General features: G+C 34.7%; 1 protein-coding gene across 1 annotated transcript in view; it reads right to left on the bottom strand.

The window, feature by feature from the left end:
• Positions 1-19,600, bottom strand: part of RSBN1L (round spermatid basic protein 1 like) — a 73,121-nt gene that overhangs the window by 22,671 nt on the left and 30,850 nt on the right. The window contains exons 2-3 of the mRNA XM_057731122.1: positions 14,256-14,366; positions 5,455-6,095 (exon numbers count right to left, since the gene is read on the bottom strand). Coding sequence (XP_057587105.1) covers positions 5,455-6,095; positions 14,256-14,366 — 752 coding nt within the window. The remainder of the gene's footprint in view (positions 1-5,454; positions 6,096-14,255; positions 14,367-19,600) is intronic.

Here is a 19,600-nt window from a genome sequence, read left to right as displayed (position 1 = left end):
CCAGATGATTGGTGATGACCTAGAGGGTTGGGATAGGGAGGGCGGGAGGCAGGCTCAAGAGGGAGGGGATATGGGGATATATGTATAAATACAGCTAATTCACTTTGTTGTACAGCAGACACTGGTACAACACTGTAAAGCAATTATACTGCAATAAAGATCTGAAAAAAAATGTAAAACAGTGAAATAAGGGAATTCTTCAAAATTAAAGCAAAAAGAGATGTAACGGGAAAAAACAAAACAAACAGAACAAACCCCCACATATCCTGTATCCTTTGTGAAATAAGGGAATTCTTCAAAATTAAAGCAAAAAGAGATGTAACAGAGGAAAAAAACAAAACAAAAGAGAAGAAAACAAACAAAACAAACCTCCAGGTATCCTGTATCCTACATGCTTCTTAAAAGGGAAATGTAGAGTTACAAAGAGAACACATATTGTTCCTCCCAATTTAGGTATACCTCTCAAAAGACAACAAAATGAAAGACAGAAATGATACTTATTCATATACAGTATTTGCAAAAGCTGTTGACAGATGTAACATTTTAAATCTAAACCTCCCCTAGAGTCACCCTACCCAGCAAAAACCCTACCGCCATCATGACTGTATTTTCACATTTCCCTTTATTTTCTATAAATGTTATAAAGGGGTGTGCAGGGGGGCTGGAGAGCAGGAAATAGAGCACTTCTTATACCCACTGCCAGTAAGTGTCAATAACAAAATCTCAGAAGTTTTGGTTAATGGGAAAGGAACTGTTTAATTAGATTATGTTTAAACTAAAACCCTATTCATTACTCTTCACGTAAATAATCTTTAAAAAACAAAAACAGAAAACGCAACCTTATGATTCTGAGTTTGGCTTGCTGCAAAGAAAAAAGTAGCCTCTATGACAGGAAATACATTGCCAAAAATAAATTTATTAAGACTCAATACTGCTTTCTCTTATTTTACTTATAAAAACTGCTGCAACAAGGGAAGCCAATATGGACACATGTAATTTAAAAAAACCATGAAGCATGACTCACTTGAAATAATGCTGTTTCCCAAAATGTATTCCCTAAAGAGAGAATTCTATAGTCCAATTAGTTTGGAAAACTCTTCCTGTTTGGGACGTTCACCACACACTATTAAAGGCTATGAAAGGTTCTGAGAAGTCTCACAGTAAACAAACAACTTATTTGACCCAGCATTAGACAAGCTATTTTGACTTCAAACCTGTTATTCTTATTTACCTGTTTTCTTTAAGTGTACCTGTCAACATCCCAAGATATTAAGAATTCCACACAATATTTTATAGTATATAGTACAGTTACCCATAATAAATATAGAAGATATTATAGACGCTTCTAGCTAGTATCATCATCAATCCAAAGAAAATACAAAAATAGTATCGTTATTACAGCAAAAATTTGAGGGGGTGAGGGCAGAAGAGGCTATTAGTTCAATTCTGGTAGGTTTTTTGGGGGGAAGGACAAGAGGAAAGAAAGGAGTCTCTTATTTAATAAAACAAGATCAGCTCACCACATTCCTACTGAGGCAATCTAAACATCTAACAAAAATAAGTGTGCCACAAGGGGGAGCCATTCCCCATCACATTTGGCATGGCCTTTCAAATTAAACTATATAACAGGTAATAATATATAATCAACATTTTCTTTCAAAAATATCCATGTAACTATAAATAAAATAAGAATAAAAGTGTTACTGATCATTTTTAAACTAGTACAATAAAGGAAAAAGTCTCTCAATCAAAACATCTGGTACCTGCCATAAACAGGTCAGTTCAAAAGTATTCAAGGAGGATATGACAAGCGCAATTGATCAAAATGAAAATTCAGTACAAAGGCAGGAAATGGTCAAAGATGGTATGTCAAATCATGCTTATTGGCGTAGCAGGGTGAATGACCCCAGCATGAACTCAATAAATGTTAGTTCTCTCCCCTCATTTTGCAGAGAGGCAGGCTTAACAGATCAGATCAGATTTAATAACTGTTTCACTATTAAAATATTAGCCATTTAATCACTCGCAATAAGTTATTTGCTACAAGCAACTCAGAACCAGGCTAAAATAAAAAATAAGATTTAGAGTTTGGGGGAGGGAAAAGGATGATTAGAAGATAATTGCCCCAGTTTTCATATTCTCATAGTTCTCACAGTTTGGAGTACGTGCTGATTAGATATTGCGTGGCAAGACACAAATCTCAGTTATTTCTTGACAGATAAAACTCCTGTCTTACTTGCCTTCCTGCTTCCCTACCATCAAAGACACAGGAGAATGATAAATGTCCAAACGAGTATTTGAACAAAATAAGAGATGGTAGAGAAACTAAGACAGATGTGGATGATTGCAAATGGCCAAAAAGCTCTTTCCAAGCAGGTATGCTCACTTCTGAGCAATGTGACTGTGTCACTCCTATCATCAAGAAGTGAATCTGGGTTTGCCCTCATGACTTCCTTTGCCCAATGGTACATTAGCAAACACAAAAGTAGCAGAAGCTTGCCCTCTTTCTGCTCTATGAACCCTGCAACGACCACCACGTGTACGAGCCCTGACTAACCTGCTAGATGATGAGAAAAATGTGATCACCACCCCAATCAACATTGCATCCAACTGCCAGACATATAAGCTAGGTCTCCTAAGACCAACTGATATGCGAACCATCAGACATGAATGAGGCCATCCAGCCCCCAGCTGAGCTGACAAAGACTATCCAGAGCCCAACAGACTGTAAGAATTAACTTTAAGCCACTCAAGTTTTGAGGGTTTTGGTTTGATTTGCAGCAAAATAACTGATATAGATAGGTTACAAACTACCTACAAAAATCTATTTCTATTCTCAAATGGAATTTCATCACACAGTTCGAATGATCTTATATCACTAATATCAGAAAAATGGCATGACCTGTAAGACAGTATCTAATTCCACCATGTCTTCAAATTTTTCAGGCAATCTGCAGGGATACGGATGAAGATGAAAAACAGAATTATACAAGTAGAAAGAATTCCAAAACCAAAAACCAAAGAACAGGATGTCTTGATCCTTTTGTCAGTGTCGTGTGTGTGTGTGTGTGGGTGTACATACACATATATACACCCACACACACACAGAAAAATCTCAAATTAACATGTTTCAAGGATAAAAGCTAAACAGATGCAAAAAAGAATTTTTGTGAAAACTACAGAGTAATATCACAAAGATAAGCATTATCACTATAAAGATTATAGAAATAGCTACATCTTACCTATATCGTCATCTTTTAGTTTCTACAGAATTTAGGGCAATTATTTTGGCTGCCCTGATTTTAATTAAACACACAAAAAAACAGTCTGCAGAAAACAACTTCCTCAGTCTTCTAAACCTTAAAAGAACAAGCAAAGTAAGAATCCAGTTTGGGGAATTATCAAATGAGCAGTTCAGGGAAGGTTTTGCTAGATATCCTTCCTCATGCCACAGGAATGGCTGGGTCTGGAGGATACTGACATAAAGGCACATGGACCTTTCACAGGCAGCTTCCTGACACTAAGTCTAAAGCTGAAGCAGTACAAGCAGTCCTTGCAGCTGACAGAACAAAGTTATGGGGCTAAGGCCACAACTGGTAACAAAGAGGATGCATCTGCCTAGTTTCCTCTGTGCAACATGTATTATCCAAGAACCCTAATACGTAATGGCAACCAGGGTAGGTGGCTCTTCAAGGACTTCAGACCCACAACCTAGCCACACACCGGCATGATTAACAAGTCCCAGCATCATGTTGTATTTCATAACAGAAGCATGGTTTTCATGTTGTACATACTGCACAACTTAGGATGAAAACTCTTATCATTTAATAAAAAAATTAATAATTCCTAACCTTAAAAGCTATCTGAAAAGCAAATGTAAGCACTGTGATACTTAAAAGATGACTGAAATAACTTGCATAGTATAGCAGCAGAAAGCTTATGATACAGTGGAAACAAATCACATCGGAAGTCAAGACACCTACCTTAATAAAACCTAGCACTTACAATAAATGAAAAACAAATGAATGATCTAATACCAAAGGACTTTGGGCAATTACTTCTTCTCTCACTGTTTCCTCATTGCTAAAATTAAATTGTAATTTAGATTAAATGAGTTATTACATACAAAGTGCTTAGAACAGTTCCTGGCAGTTAGTACTCAATAAACAGTAGACACTGTTACTAGATGCCAGTCTAGTTCTACCACTAAACACAGGCATAATCTCAGACAAATTACTAACCATTCTGAAATTCTATAAAATGACAAGGGCTAATGACAGATGCTCTACAGCTTCCTTTTGGTTCTAAAAAATATTTAAATTCCAATTCTCAAACATGTTACAATTAGGGAATAAGAACCCCACCAACACATTAAAATTTTAAATATGCGCATATTTTCCAGACTTCAGTATATTACAGAATATATACCAAACATACTGTGGGGTGAGGGGGGTTGGTATGAGTGGATGTGATTGGATGTACAGATTATCATCTAAGTTGGAGACGATAAGTTGAACACATATCACAAAGGAAACATACCCAAAATGAGGAAAAGAGTCCTGGGTGAAGCATAAGGAGATTCAGTTCTATTCCTGGCACTGCTGCCAACCTTCAAACCCTAAGTTACTCCTATCTATGTTTAAATTGAGAAAGGTCAGGAGAGATGCTCACTAAGAAACCTTTGAAACTTTCTTCACTTTTTTCCTCTTTCCAAACTAGAATGTCAATTGTTACTTACAATACCGGAAAGGTTAGCACCAATAAATGTGAAAATTGGCTGATCTTTGGCCTAAGCAGTCTCTTATCTGAGAATGAGTAACAATGCACCAGACTTTAGATGGACCTACATTCACTTCCAACAACCAGTGGACTGGATTCTGCCTCTGCTTTCTAAAATAGTGTATATTCTACAACACAGAGAAGGGTAGGAAATAGAAATTAGCTCAATATATGCACTGATCTGCTAATTTTCTCACATAATCACATATTTAACTGATGATTCCTTTGTACCACAATATATTTAATAACCAACATTTATACAGCACCTACCATATAATGAATCTAATGCTAAGCACTTTTAAAGCATTATTGCATAAAGCAAGAAGATAATTTTAAGTGATATTCAGGTGAGAGCTATTATACAGACTGTAAAAATACACAGCTAAATTCACTTCACTCCTTCCACTCATTATCACAGTAATAAATCCAAGGTAAAACAGAACAGAATCGTAATTATTTTACTAATTATCTTTAAGAAAAAACAGAGAAAGAGAAGCTGAAATTTAAACTCTAGTGTTCACATCAAGAAAGTAATTTAGTCTTAATATTCCCAAGAGGTTTCATTATATTCTTACCTTTTTATTTCAAACCTATAACAAAATGAAGAACAAAGAACAGAAACTTGCCTAAAACATACAATTAAAAGTTAAAAAAAAAAAACTAAAAAACTCTTACCTGAGCATGAAAATTGGACATAGTTGTTGTCTCTATATCCTTCTTTCCCAATATCTCCATTTTCACTGGTGAATTGGGAAAATTAAATGAAAAGTAGTCTAAAAAATCAGGTAAATAAGTAGCTGCCCCATGAACAATACCCATTACATAGAAAGCTGCAGAACTCTCGTTTTCACTAAACACCAGATCCACAAACTCTTCTGCAAACCTCTCCATCTCCACAGGAGACAGGTGGGAGAGTTCATTGCTGTAGGCGTGGATAACTGATGCACCTCCATTAGGCTGGTGTTCAATATGAATGAGCTGTTTGAACTCCAAAGTGTCCAACCTTTTGAGGTTGTTCTGAACCCTTGGCTCCTTTAATGAGACAAATGGAAACTCACTGTTCTCTGGAATTTTGGAATCACAGTTCTTGGTATCCAAATTCTTTCCACTGTAATCCTTTATATTATCATTTAGGATGCCTTTGGCTTCTTGATCTTCAACATCGGATAGCAATCCTGAGCAGATGGTTTGAATAGATTTGCTATACATTTTTGGACGCTTCCGTTTTTCATTCTCTTTGTGTTTCTTTTTCTTCTTCTTCTTTGCCTTCTTAATTTGTAAGTCTTCTACACTTGTTTTTGGTTTCTCCTTCCCACCTGTTGGGAAAAATTTTTTTTGAAACTCTGTATTTTAGTTTCTTTAAAAAACATGCTTTAGGAATTGTTTTATAATAAATAAGCAAAGTTTACTTAGAATGAAGTTTATATCTGAGACTTGTTTTACACAGTATTGATAACCATAATTTAGTCAGGTTCGTTCTCTCTTTCTCCACACACACAGGCACAGACACACACAGAGGAGGGCTTAACACAAAGTTATGCCTACAGTGCATGGTACCATTCGAACATAGAGCAGATGCTCAACAGGCATTTACTAAAGTAATGACATGAATGTTTTAGAAAGCATAATCTTCAAATTTTAAATACAGAAAATCAGAAATGGAAAGTTGAACAAAAGTTAATATGAGCAATGTCCTGCAGATGTTTCCCATTCATACATATTATATCATTTTTACTTTAAGTTCTGAAAAACTGCATATAGGTGCCAAGATTTACAAATCATAAAAGGAAAAAAAAAATACTTGCATAGTATACCGGCAACAAACACAGCAATTCCTTAGCTTCTTACCCTATTTCCTCCTTGGTAAAGTACTCTTTCATCTAAAACAGGCTATGTTAGTTCTACTAGAGTCTACAAAATTCCCAGTGAAGACCCAACAAGGTACCATAAGAGATGAGAAAATTAGAATCATTTATCATGTCATAAGTACAAATGACATCCATGTACTGGTAAAGAGAAGGAAGGAAGGAAGGAAGGAAGGAAGGAAGGAAGGAAGGAAGGAAAAGACAGAAAAAGACATGGATCATAATAAGTTTATATACTAATAAGTTTCTGTAACCAAAGGCAAGTAGACTCTGGACTCAGAAATTTAGAAAAATCCAAAGATTAAAAGGTTAGTCCACAGAGGCTATACAGCTGTAAGATTTAAGTACATACATAAACACATTATCACAGTATATTTATTTCTATATAATAAGTAAAATAGAAAAGAGTAAACACCCTCACAAGAAAATATTATGCTTCCTGGGACTTTCCTGGTGGCGCAGTGCTTAAGAATCTGCCTGCCAATACAGGGGACATGGGTTCAATCCCTGGACCGGGAAGATCTCATATGCCACGGAGCAACTAAGAGCATGTGCCACAGCTACTGAGCCTGCACTCTAGAGCCCGTGCTCCGCAACAAGAGAAGTCACTGCACTGAGAAGCCTGTGCACTGCAACGAAGAGTGGCCCCCACTGGCCACAACTAGAGAAGGCCCACACGCAGCAACGAAGACCCAATGTGGCCAAAAATAAATAAAATAATAAATCTTTAGGAAAAAAAGAAAAGAAAATATTATGCTTCCTATGATAATATGAAAAAGCCATTAAGATAACAGTTGAGAAAAGAAGGCATTCACTGTTTCCATCTGTTATTTCACTTTTATGGATAACCTGTCATGAATTAAATCTTCTCAACCTGCTTCTTTATCTAAATTTTTCCACCTTCACATTTCTATTATTCTTTTCTGTCTCTGATGTCCTTCCTACTTTCCAAAAATAAGTCCCTCCCACCAATTCCAAAACCCTTGCTTAAAGCTCTCTGCTTTTGACCATCAAACTTCTCGTAAAGAACCAGCATGCCCAGTGCCTTCCCTTTATTACCTGACCATTCTTATCCCTTAAATTCTTATCCCTTAAATATTCCTTAAATTGAGTAGTCTGCTTCCAGTCTACTCAAATTTACTTTCCCAAAACGTTCAATTATCAAATCCAATGATATTTTCTCAAATCATTCTTCCTGATCTCTCCAAGGTTTACGTCATTACCCAGCTCATCCTTGATTATTTTTTACTTCCATGATACTACTGCCTTAATTTTTGGTCTAAAAGCCTCATGACTATCTCTCATCCTTAATGCTGGAGCCTTATTAATCATTCTGTAAGTTTTATATATTGTTCAACCATGTTCATCCCTTGACTCAACTGCTTTCAAAGATTCTCAAATACAACCTCTTCAATCTGGAATCCAGAGTCAATATCTTCAAGTATCTCATGCTCTGGTCAATTTGCACTACTTACAATTTCTTATGAAACATACCTAGTCCTGCTTTTTCTTTCTACTACTGGCAAAGGCATTTCCTTTCCCTAAAATATCCTTGCCCTGTCTAGTACTTACTACTGAACTTTCTTACCCATCCTTTAAAGACAAATCTTTCATCATTTTCTTCATTTTGCTTTCCCTCATCTTTCTAGTTGGAACTGAAATCACTTCATTCTAAATTCACACAATGTTATTATATATTCTATATATATGAATATATGATATAGTCATATAAAGTTATTATTTTTCATTCATAGGATGCTTGTAAAACACATGACCTTCAGGATACTGTATGAGTGAAACAAATAACTTTGATGATTCCCAAAGTGAAACACTTTTTTTTCACCAATTATTGAATACCTCCTGGCATCTAGTACATTGCTACAGATGAAAATTTAATGAATCCATGAATGCAAAGATTTCTGTCACCAAGAGACTATCTGAAGTTTACAAGTTTTTCCCTTGTCTCCCTTTCAGTCAGCTTTTCGCCATATGAATACTATCACTAAATCCTAACCCTGAAACAACAAACATAAAAATTCTCTGAAGTTCATAGCAATTCTTAACAAAGGAAAGTTTAATATTAATAATAAACTATCTCTTCTATAAATTCATAAGTATGCAAATGAAGACCAAATTGATATCATTATGAAAAGCAAAACTAAAAATCTGTCAACATAATTGATTACACAGGTTTGCAAAGTCATAAAATGCAAAATGTTTATTTTCTCAAGAGTCTACATGTAAGTAGTTTAAAAATATATTAACAGGGCTTCCTACGTGGCACAGTGGTTAAGAATCCGCCTGCCAATGCAGAGGTCACGGGTTCGATCCTAGCTCCAGGAAGATTCCACATGCCGTGGAGCAACTGAGCCCGTGTGCCCAAAAAAAAAAAAAAAAAAAAAAAATATATATATATATACATATATATATATATATTAACAAATTCATACTTGCTACCTAGGTATTAACTATCAAAACATCAGCTTCAGGTTAAACTCTTAGGAAAAAATTAATAATAAAAAAGTTAAAACAGGTAGTTAATCAAAATGAAAGATAAAAGAGGTTTATATTCAATATATGTAAGTAAAATCCAAATGAGTCAAGGAAAAAAGACAGTAGTGAATCAAAAAGCAGAACTTAAAAAAGTAACTAAACTGGAAATACATGTAAAAGTGTACAAATTAAATGATTTGCCAAAATAAAGTTTCATTTGAATGAAAATACAAGCTTAAAATCCTATTACACATTTTTTAAAAAGTTAAAATAGAAAATATCTAGTCATTAGAATACATGTTACTTTAAAATAAAATAGGTACAACGGTCTGTCGATTTCTTAGTCACAAGGGTGGATGAAAATAGTAGTAGTATAATTGTCAGAAACTGAAAAATGCAAACCAATAAGAAATCAGTCAAGAGATTGTTATATTCAGCATCATGTAATTAAACTTCCATGACAAACTACTCTGTAATTAAATACCAAAGCAAGCACAGTGCGCAGAAAAGAGTTAACATAACACGCCTGAGACTGCTATCCTTAGAAAGGCCTGCTTGCAAGGTTGGCCCTTGGCTGGCATCTGAGAACTTGTATTTTGGGAAGGTTACTACCATTCCCTGATAAGAGTGGCTCCCTGTACCTAAACTGTTTGTGCAAACAATATGGTGTATGTTGAACACCTGTTTCCTTCTGGAGTCTAGAATTTTGCTACATGCTAGAAGAGAGTGTGCCTGCATAACTAGCTCCCAACAGAAACCCTGACTATTGAGTCTCTAATGAGCTTCCCTGGTGGACAACATTTCACAGACACTGTCACAGTTCACTGCTGGAAGAATTAAGTGCATCCTGTGTGACTCTCCTAGGAGAGGACTCCTGGAAGTGTGTGCCTAGCTTTCTCCAGAAATCGACACATGTGCCCTTTCTCCTTACTGATTTTACTTTGTATTCTCCACCAGAATAAGTCACAGCCATGAGTCAAATTTATGCTGAGTCCTGTGAGTTCTTCTAGTAAATCATCAAACCAGGGGTAGTCTTGGGGACTTCCCTGATGGAAACAGGTAAACTGTATTCTTCACATTTAAATCAAATCAAGGCACTAGCCTTTACTAGATAAACTTTTTAAGTTTTATACAATCTCTCACTCATTTCCTGTCTTGGAATGATATATGAAATGCAATAGATATACATGTAGGAAATTTTAAAATACTTAAGGAGATAAGACCATTTGAATATTAATGTCCTCTTACACTAAAAGGTATTTAAAGTACATATTTACTCTAAATTCATAATTCTTCAAACAGAGCCAAATAAATCAGAATTGTAGTGTTTTTTAAAGGGTCCTAGTAAATACCCATAAGGAAAGAATTACTAGGTAATTTGGACCCTCAAAAAGTATAAAAGTATAAATAAGGTTGATGGGAGACCCTCCCCACAAAGATTCACAGACATATGCACAGTGGACCTCAAACACACACACACACACACACACACACACACACGCGCGCACAGAGAGCCAAAAAGAGAATCAGACACAGAGAGAAACAAAGACACACACACAGCCAGAAGAAAGAAACTCATACAGAGACAGAAAAAAACCACACACACAAACAAATTTAAAGAAACAAACAAACAAAAAACAGCATGTGTTGTTAATGGCAAATTATTATTTTTTTTATTTTTATTTTTTTTGCAAATTATTTTTTAAAAAATCTTTAAAAATCACAAAATCACTGGAATTAATTTCCACTCCTAACTTAGCATATTTTCAGTGTTAATAAACGAAATATAAAGGTTGCCCAGAAATACTGGATCTGATTTCATATCTAATATGGCAAGTAATATATATAATTCCATTATCATACATAGAAACAAAGCAGCAATTAGCTTATCAATTTTCAACCTCTGGTCTTTGGGGAATGACTTTCCTTCTTTTCACAGCAATATTTTTACTCCTCCTGTCATGAATTACCTACCTGTGACCTTAAGTACACTACCAATAACCTTAAACATTGGCTTCTTTTAATCCTCTTTCCACCTGCTTACCAGCAAGCTTCTCTGATATGCTATAATGACAAAATTTACTCTCAAAAATACTATAATTATAACATCAGTGTTCTTATACCTTATCAATAAACAACATAAAAATGGCTGGAACACGTACATGTACTCAGGAAAAGCAGTTGGTAGACATCAGATATAAAGGGATGAGATAAACCAGCTTCTGTTTCAAATTTATTTGCTCCTTTAAACTGTTTCTAATAAAGCAAACTCCTATCTTATCAGTGAAAAACATTTACAAGACTTTTGAATTAATAAAATCTTTTTGGCATATATATAATCATGTATGTATCTCTAGTCATACTCGACACAGTTTTTAATGAAAATCTGGAGGAAATAAGATTGGTGTGGAGTAAGAGTTAGTTACTTTATCCCCCCTTCCTTTTTTTTTTAATTTTTTTTTTTTTTTTTTGGCCATGCCCTGTGCTATGCAGGATCTTGGTTCCCTGACTAGGGACTGAACCCATGCCCCCTGCAATGGAAGCATGGATTCTTAACCACTGGCCCATCAGGGGAGTCCCACTGAGTAAAAGTTAGCATCTATTTCAGATATTCAAGTGTCATTACCAATCAATGCTTGTGTCTGCCATAGTTTGCAATGTTAGCATCAACAGGAGAAAATTATAAGGAGAGAATAAAAGTTGAAAGCCATAAAAGAAAAGGGGGCACAAAGTAGTAAATAATAGGATACTTACTGCCCCTACCTAATTGATTCTCTTGTTGTTCCAGGACACCAATAACAAAGGATGCTTTCCCTGACCATAAGGTTCACTTGGGAAATGGCCGGCCACACAAGCAGAACAAATTGTTTTTGCCCAATTAATAACAATAGCTAACACTTACTCAGCGCTTACAGTGGGACAGACACAATTTCCCAAATTAATCGTGTTTTTATTCATTTAATTATCTACATACTACCCACTGAGGAGGGGAAATAGTTTTGTTGTCATTTTTAATCACAAGTTAATCTTTCATACATGTTTATAAGATTCATATCTACTTACTGAATATTTGTGGACTAGACTACCTGTCACTTCCCCCATACTTTACCTCATTTAATCCCCACAACCCTATATGACAGCAATAAAATTATTATTTACCTCCATTTTACAGTAAATACATTTTCCTATGCTCATCCCAGAGGTCACCAATTTATTTCCAAATCTAATTATTTTCTTCCCCTCTATCATCACTAGATTTCAGTTTAGCTCAGTTCAAAATATCTCTTAAATTTTTCATTTACTTCAAAATCAAGGTTACCACTGTATATTACTAGAAAATATCCACTTTTTAGGCTATTTAAAATTCTGTTTGCATATCTAATTTCTAGGTTCACATATTTCAAATTAATACTATGTTAGGAATCAAATATTCAACCAAGTGACAGGAATTTAGATCACTGTACATTCAAACAGATAAGAAAATGACTACGTGACTAAACCAATAAAAAATGACTATTTGACTAAACCAACTGGGTAAAGATAAGAAAGCATTTCAAGTGTTAATCATTAGCCACTGTACAGCAGGAGTGTGATTATAAACTCCTGCCTCAAAGGCTTACAATCTATTTAGACAACACAGACAAAACACACTGGCAAAACAAACAGAACAAAAGCACCATGAGTATTAACTAAGTAGCCATTAACTTAAGCTCTGTCACGTTTCTTCAAGGTCAAAAGAATTTTATAGAAAATAAAGTTCTGACAAGTGGAAAATAGAGCTTAGACAAAGTGCCACCAGAGAACATCTGGAAATATGACAGAAGGAAATGAAATTACAGAATCTAATACTCTGTTTATCTTCGATAATATAAATTAACCAGTTATTTCATTGCACCTACCGTGCTATGACCTTTTCTTCCTTATGTAGACAGAAAGACTTATCCACATATATTCAATATGACATTAATCCAAGTCAACGTGTTCTGATCCAAAAATTGTTAACTTGATGAGGGAGCTAATGAATTTGTTTGCTCTCTAGCAACCAAATGCCACTGATTCTGCTTACCTTGCTATCTGAGTGAATTTAAAACTATTTCTTGGACTTCCAAGGTGGCGCAGTGGTAAAGAATCCACCTGCCAATGCCAGGGACACTGGTTTGAGCCCTGCCCTGGGAAGATTCCACCTGCCACGGAGCAACTAATAAGCCTGTGTGCCACAACTATTGAGCCTGTGCTCTAGAGCCCATGCACCACAACTATTGAGCCTGTGCTCTAGAGCCCGTGAGCCACAACTATTGAGCCCATGTGCTGCAACTACTGAAACCCATGCACCTAGGGCCTGTGCTCCACAACAAGAGAAGCCACTACAGTGAGGAGCCTGCACACCACAATAAAGAGTAGCCCCCACTCACAGCAACTAGAGAAAGCCCATGTGCAGCAATGAAGACCCAACACAGCCAATAAATAAATTAATAAATTTATTAAAAACAAAAATAAAACTATTTCTTTCGTCACAAATTCTCTCTGGAAAAGTTCAGATTTATTGACAGGATTTACATGATTACCTAACCATCCATTCCCACGTATAAACAACAATTAAAAATAGTTGTAACTAGAAAAAAACAGGAAACAAAAAGAGGATATTCCTAAGCATGCAAGAAACATACAGAAACACAGTACACCTTCTTATTTAGCTCAGAGTAAAATGCTCCCTGTAAATCCCAGACTATGCTATGGTGATTACCATCAAATACTAGTAAGATCATTTCCTCCACCATACCTATCATGCTAAAAATTGCTTTAGCCTTTTATTTTAGATTATCTGAATATGGATAAAGACTAGTAATGTAAACACAGGAATAGATAACCTATTTTTAAATAATTTAAGGAGGTTATAATTACCTTTAGTACTTTCTAATAACTCACTAAGTAAATACAGCAAAGGCTAATTATTACTACACAGATTAGAAAACCCTACTATTATATTTACTTTTCATATTCTGACCACAAATGTTTATTCTCAGCAAAATTCAGCACCAACATTTCTTATTTTAATCTCTAAGCCAGTAAGTATAGTGAACAATATAGTACAACTGAAATCACCTAATATAAACTTACTTTTCAACAAAATCTTTACTTCTCCATTTTCTTTCTTGATCTCATTCATTACTTTATGCTTCTTTTTTTCTCTCTCTTTCTCTCTCTCTTTAATTTTGTCTTTGATTTTATCTGAAAGACAAAATATTTAAAACTATTTTACAATTTTATTTTTTTCATGAACTACAGTGCAATTTCTAGAATGACAACATACCAAGAAAATCAGATGAAAAACAAACATGCCTTTTTTTCTTTCTCTAAGGTTTTACAAAGTATTTCTAAACTTCCTTTCACATACTGAACACTGGAATACATATCATAAACTGTCAAAATTTATCATTATACATTTTATTCTAAAGATTATTCTTCACCTACTGTATGTCCAACACAACATCATAGTAACTTCAAATCACTTAAATAATTGGCTACCTTTAATCGAGAGATTAAACTACAGTGGAAAAAGGGCTAGTTTTGAAGTTGGGCATATCTGGATTGGTTCACGTAACAATGGAAAAAATACTCCTTCTCAATATCCTAAGATGTAAAATAATGGTTGATAGCTTTCTCATGGTTTACTATAAGGACTAAATGAAGAAAGATATAAAATGACTACTCAGAGCCTGGTATGTATATGTAAAACTAGCTGCTAGTTCCCTTACCCTTGCACCTTTTGAAAAAGGGATGACTGACTTGGCTAACTGGTGATATTATGATATAGGAACTCTAAAAATCATTGATCTGCATTCTAAAAATTCAAATTTTGTATTTATAAAATTATTTGATGTCCTTTTAATTACTGTTTGTTCAATCAAGCTCTTATGCACCCAGCAAAAGACAAGATGTAGAGAATTTTAAGATAGTGATGAAGCCCTTGTCCTCCAAAAGCTTACTACTGATTGTAGCTATGATGGAAGCACACAAGACTGCAAAATATTATGTAATGTTAACACTTGAGATTATATAACATATATGCCAATTGCATAATTTCTTAAAATCCCTCCTTACTTCTCTTTCTGTAAATACTACCCTAAATTCAAGTCCCAGTCACCTAATGTTTAGATTAACTTTAATGGTATATTTTATTTAGCCAATAGCTAAAACATCATTTTGACATGGAACCAATACCAAAAAATTATTATTGAGATATTTTACATTCTTTTTTTTTGTAATAAGATTTCAAAATCCAGTCTATATTTTACACTCATGGCACATCTCAATTCAAAGTAGCTCAACTTTACCTGTTCAATAGTCACATGAGACTAGGGACTACCATACTGAACAACTCTCTAGACTATTTAAATAGATAGTTCTCAAAAAAAAATTAAATCTATATACTTAATAAGCATTTTAAAACTTCTTCATTAATTTAAAAAATACAAATTCAAATAAGATATTTTCACCTATCAAACCGACAAAGTGCCTTTTTTAAGCGATGATACTCAAAATAGATGAGAGGATAGCTGGTGGTTGAGCAAACCAAAATAGGGATTCACTGACAACAAACACGCATTGCTGAGTATAAGGAAAGGTTAGGGATACAGAGGTGAAAAAGCTAGATAAAGTACTCATCTGTTCATATACAACTTATTCTAAAATTCTAGAATAGATTAAGGTGTTATCACACATCAGATTAGCTCACTACTCTTACTTTTTGGTGTTTTAAAGTCCTTGAAATCATGTCATCCAGCCATAAAATGTCAGTACAAATAGCAGACGCTTAGACACATACATAACTTAATATTGCCTAAGTAACCACTCATTTTTAAATGAACTAATTATAAATCATTTAAAATCACAACTGAATTAAAGTCATCTGAAATGTCTCCACATTTCTTTTCCCAATTGTCTCTAATAATCTTACTAACTTAAAAGTATTATTTCAATAACTATTAAACTTTTAAAAGTCTATTAAAGTAGAATATACATACAGAAAAAAGCATGTAAGTCTACAGTTCAATTTTCACAAAAATGAACAGCACCCAGAACCCCTCTCGGTTCCCTTCCAGTCTGTGTGCAGCACTGCTGAGGGTAACTACAATCCTGATTTCTAACCCCACAGATTAAAATAACTATAGAACTTTAATGGCATATATAAAGAATATGATATGCTTATAAACCTACCAGTCACAAATTTTTTTTTTTTCAGAATAAAATTAAGTTACTTTCTCAGGAAAGAGAGCTATAATATAGTGTGACCCAATTTTTATAGACTTTATTTACAAATATATTTATTTATAGACTTTACAGACTTTATTTTTTTAGAGTAGTTTTAGGTTCATAGCAAAATGGAATAGACGGCACAGAGATTTCTCATATATACCTCCTGCTTCTACACATCACAATTTTTTTAAATTTATAATTAATATACATACATTTAGAAAACAGACTGAAAGGTAATAATGCAAATCATTAACAGCCATTACTTTTAAGTGGCAAAAAGTTTCTAAGTTTCTGTTAGGAGTATATTAGTTTTGTAATACAGGAAAAGGTGTCCTGAAATATGTCTTCAAGTATGACATCAAAGAGCTCAAGTAAAAATAAGCTGAAGGTGTGAAATCATTATACAAAAAACATCTATGAGAACAAAAACAATGGTATAGCCAAGAATATGAGTGACTGACACATTCCGATTGACCATCGTAACAAAAAGAATAAAATATCTAGGAATAAACCTACCTAAGGAGGCAAAAGACCTGTATGCAGAAATCTATAAGACACTGATGAAAGAAATCAAAGACGATACAGATGGAGAGACATACCATGTTCCTGGATAGGAAGAATCAATATTGTGAAAATGACTATACTACCCAAAGCAATCCACAGATTCAATGCAATCCCTATCAAATTACCAATGACATTTTTCACAGAACTAGAACAAAAAACTTTACAATTTGTAATGGAAACACAAAAGACCCTGAGTAGCCAAAACAATCTTGAGAAGGTGGAGCTGGAGGAATCAGGCTCTCTGACTTCAGGCTATACCACAAAGCTACGGTAATCAAGACAGTAGGGTACTGGCACAAAAACAGAATTATAGATCAATGGAACAGGATAGAAAGCCCAGAGATAAATCCAAGCACATATGATCACTTTATCCTTGACAAAGGAGGCCAGAATATACGATGGAGCAAAGACAGCCTCTTCAATAAGTGGTGCTGGGAAAACTGGAGAGCTACAGGTAAAACAATGAAATTAGAACACTCCCTAACACCATACATAAAAATAAACTCATAATGGATTAAAAACCTAAAAGTAAGGCCAGACACTATAAAACTCATAGAGGAAAACATAGGCAGAACACTCTATGACACAAATCACAGCGAGACCTTTTTTGACCCACATCTTAGAGTAATAGAAATAAAAACAAAAATAAACAAATGGGACCTAATGAAACTTTAAAGCTTTTGCACAGCAAAGGAAGCCATAAACAAGACAAAAAGACAACCCTCAGAATGGGAGAAAATATTTGCAAACAAATCAACAGACAAAGGATTAATCTCCAAAATACACACGCAGCTCATGCAGCTCAATAACAAAAAACCAAGCAGCCCAATCCCACGCTATTTAGAGTGGAAGACCTAAATAGACATTTCTCCAAAGAAGACATACGGTTGGCCAAGAGACACATAGAAAAATGCTCAACATCACTATTTATTAGAGAAATGCAAATCAAAACCACAATGAGGTATCACCTCACACCGATCGGAATGGCTATCATCAAAAAATCTACAAACAATAAATGCTTAAGAGGGTGTAGAAGAAAAGGGAGCCCTCCTGCACTGTTGGTGGGAATGTAAATTGATATAACCATTATGGAGAACAGTATGGAGGTTCCTTAAAAAACTAAAAATAGAACTACCATATGACCCAGCAATCCCACTACTGGGCATATACCCTGAGAAAACCATAATTCAAAAAGATACATGTACCACACTGTTCACTGCAGCACTACTATTTATAATAGCTAGGACATGGAAGCAACCCAAATGTCCATCAAGAGATGAATGAATAAAGATGTGGAACATATATACAATGGAATATTACTCAGCCATGTAAAGGAACAAAACTGAGTTATTTACAGTGATGTGAATGGACCTAGAGTCTGTTATATAGAGTGAAGTAAGTCAGAAAGAGAAAAATACTGTATGCTAATGCATATATATGGAATCTAGAAAAATGGTATTGATGAATCTAGCAACGGGGCAGGAGTAAAGACGCAGACGTAGAGAACAGACCTGAGGACACACAGTGGGAAAGGGAGGCTGGGACGTAGTGAGAAAATAGCATTGATATATATACACTACCAAACGTAAAACAGATAGCTAGGGGGAAGCTGCTGCATAACACAAGGAGATCAGCTTGGTGCTTTATGATGAACTAGAGGGGTGGGATGGGGAGGCTGGGAGGGAGGACAAAAGGGAGGGAATATGGAGATATATGTATAAATACAGCTGATCCACTATGTTGTACAATAGAAAATAATACAACATTGTAAAGCAATTATACTCTAATAAAAATGTATTTAAAAAAAAAGACTAACAACATAACTGCATTTACCTCCTACGCTATACCCAAAACCTTCAAAGTAAAGGAAGCAAAAACAAATCAGTCTATATATACTGTACATAACAGAAAAGCATTTCTGTGGCACAAATGCTGTCCCAACTTACACACCCATCTCAGTCTTTCAACCTACCTTTCACCATTCCTAACATTTTTTGCTTCCTGTCAGAGCAAATCCTTTCTCAAAATTCAATTTTAAATGCTTCCATTAAATTTTCTGTAATCGTGTTACAGATCATATAAAGATGTCATGTTAGATGTTTCACTTGTTAAGGTAAACATGTTACAGCTACGAGAAAGTGGGAAGTCTACAAGCTCAGAAGACCTAAGTTCGAGTTTAAGCTCTACAACCTTGATAACTAACAAACTTTCAGATCTCCAGTTTCAGCTGTAAAATGGAGTTTATATAAAGATTAAATAGGAAATATATACAAAATCATTTTATAAAATATGCCTTACGAAGGTAGACTATTATTATCTATGTCTATCTATCCATAATATTGAGGTGTAATAAACATTTTGGGCCATAACAATTCAGAACCCCACTGTCTAGAAAATCTCAAGTCTGCTGCTACCACACTGTAACGCATTCGTATTTATAAAAGCCACTTCTAGGTCTTTTCACAAGGAAAAGACTCTCTGGCATCAGGTTAACAGTAATACACTGTTCTTTAACAATTGTCATTCTTAGTTTTTACTTCTTTTCATGACCAAGAATGTGTACAGCTTTATCCTTCATGATTTAATCTAAGGCTTGGAAAGAATTTCTAGCTCACCTTCCCATCACAATTCTTAGAATAAAA

The sequence above is a fragment of the Hippopotamus amphibius genome, chromosome 4, assembly GCF_030028045.1.
Source record: "Hippopotamus amphibius kiboko isolate mHipAmp2 chromosome 4, mHipAmp2.hap2, whole genome shotgun sequence".
In the NCBI taxonomy this organism is placed as follows: domain Eukaryota; kingdom Metazoa; phylum Chordata; class Mammalia; order Artiodactyla; family Hippopotamidae; genus Hippopotamus; species Hippopotamus amphibius.
This window is presented reverse-complemented; position numbering and strand designations above follow the sequence as displayed.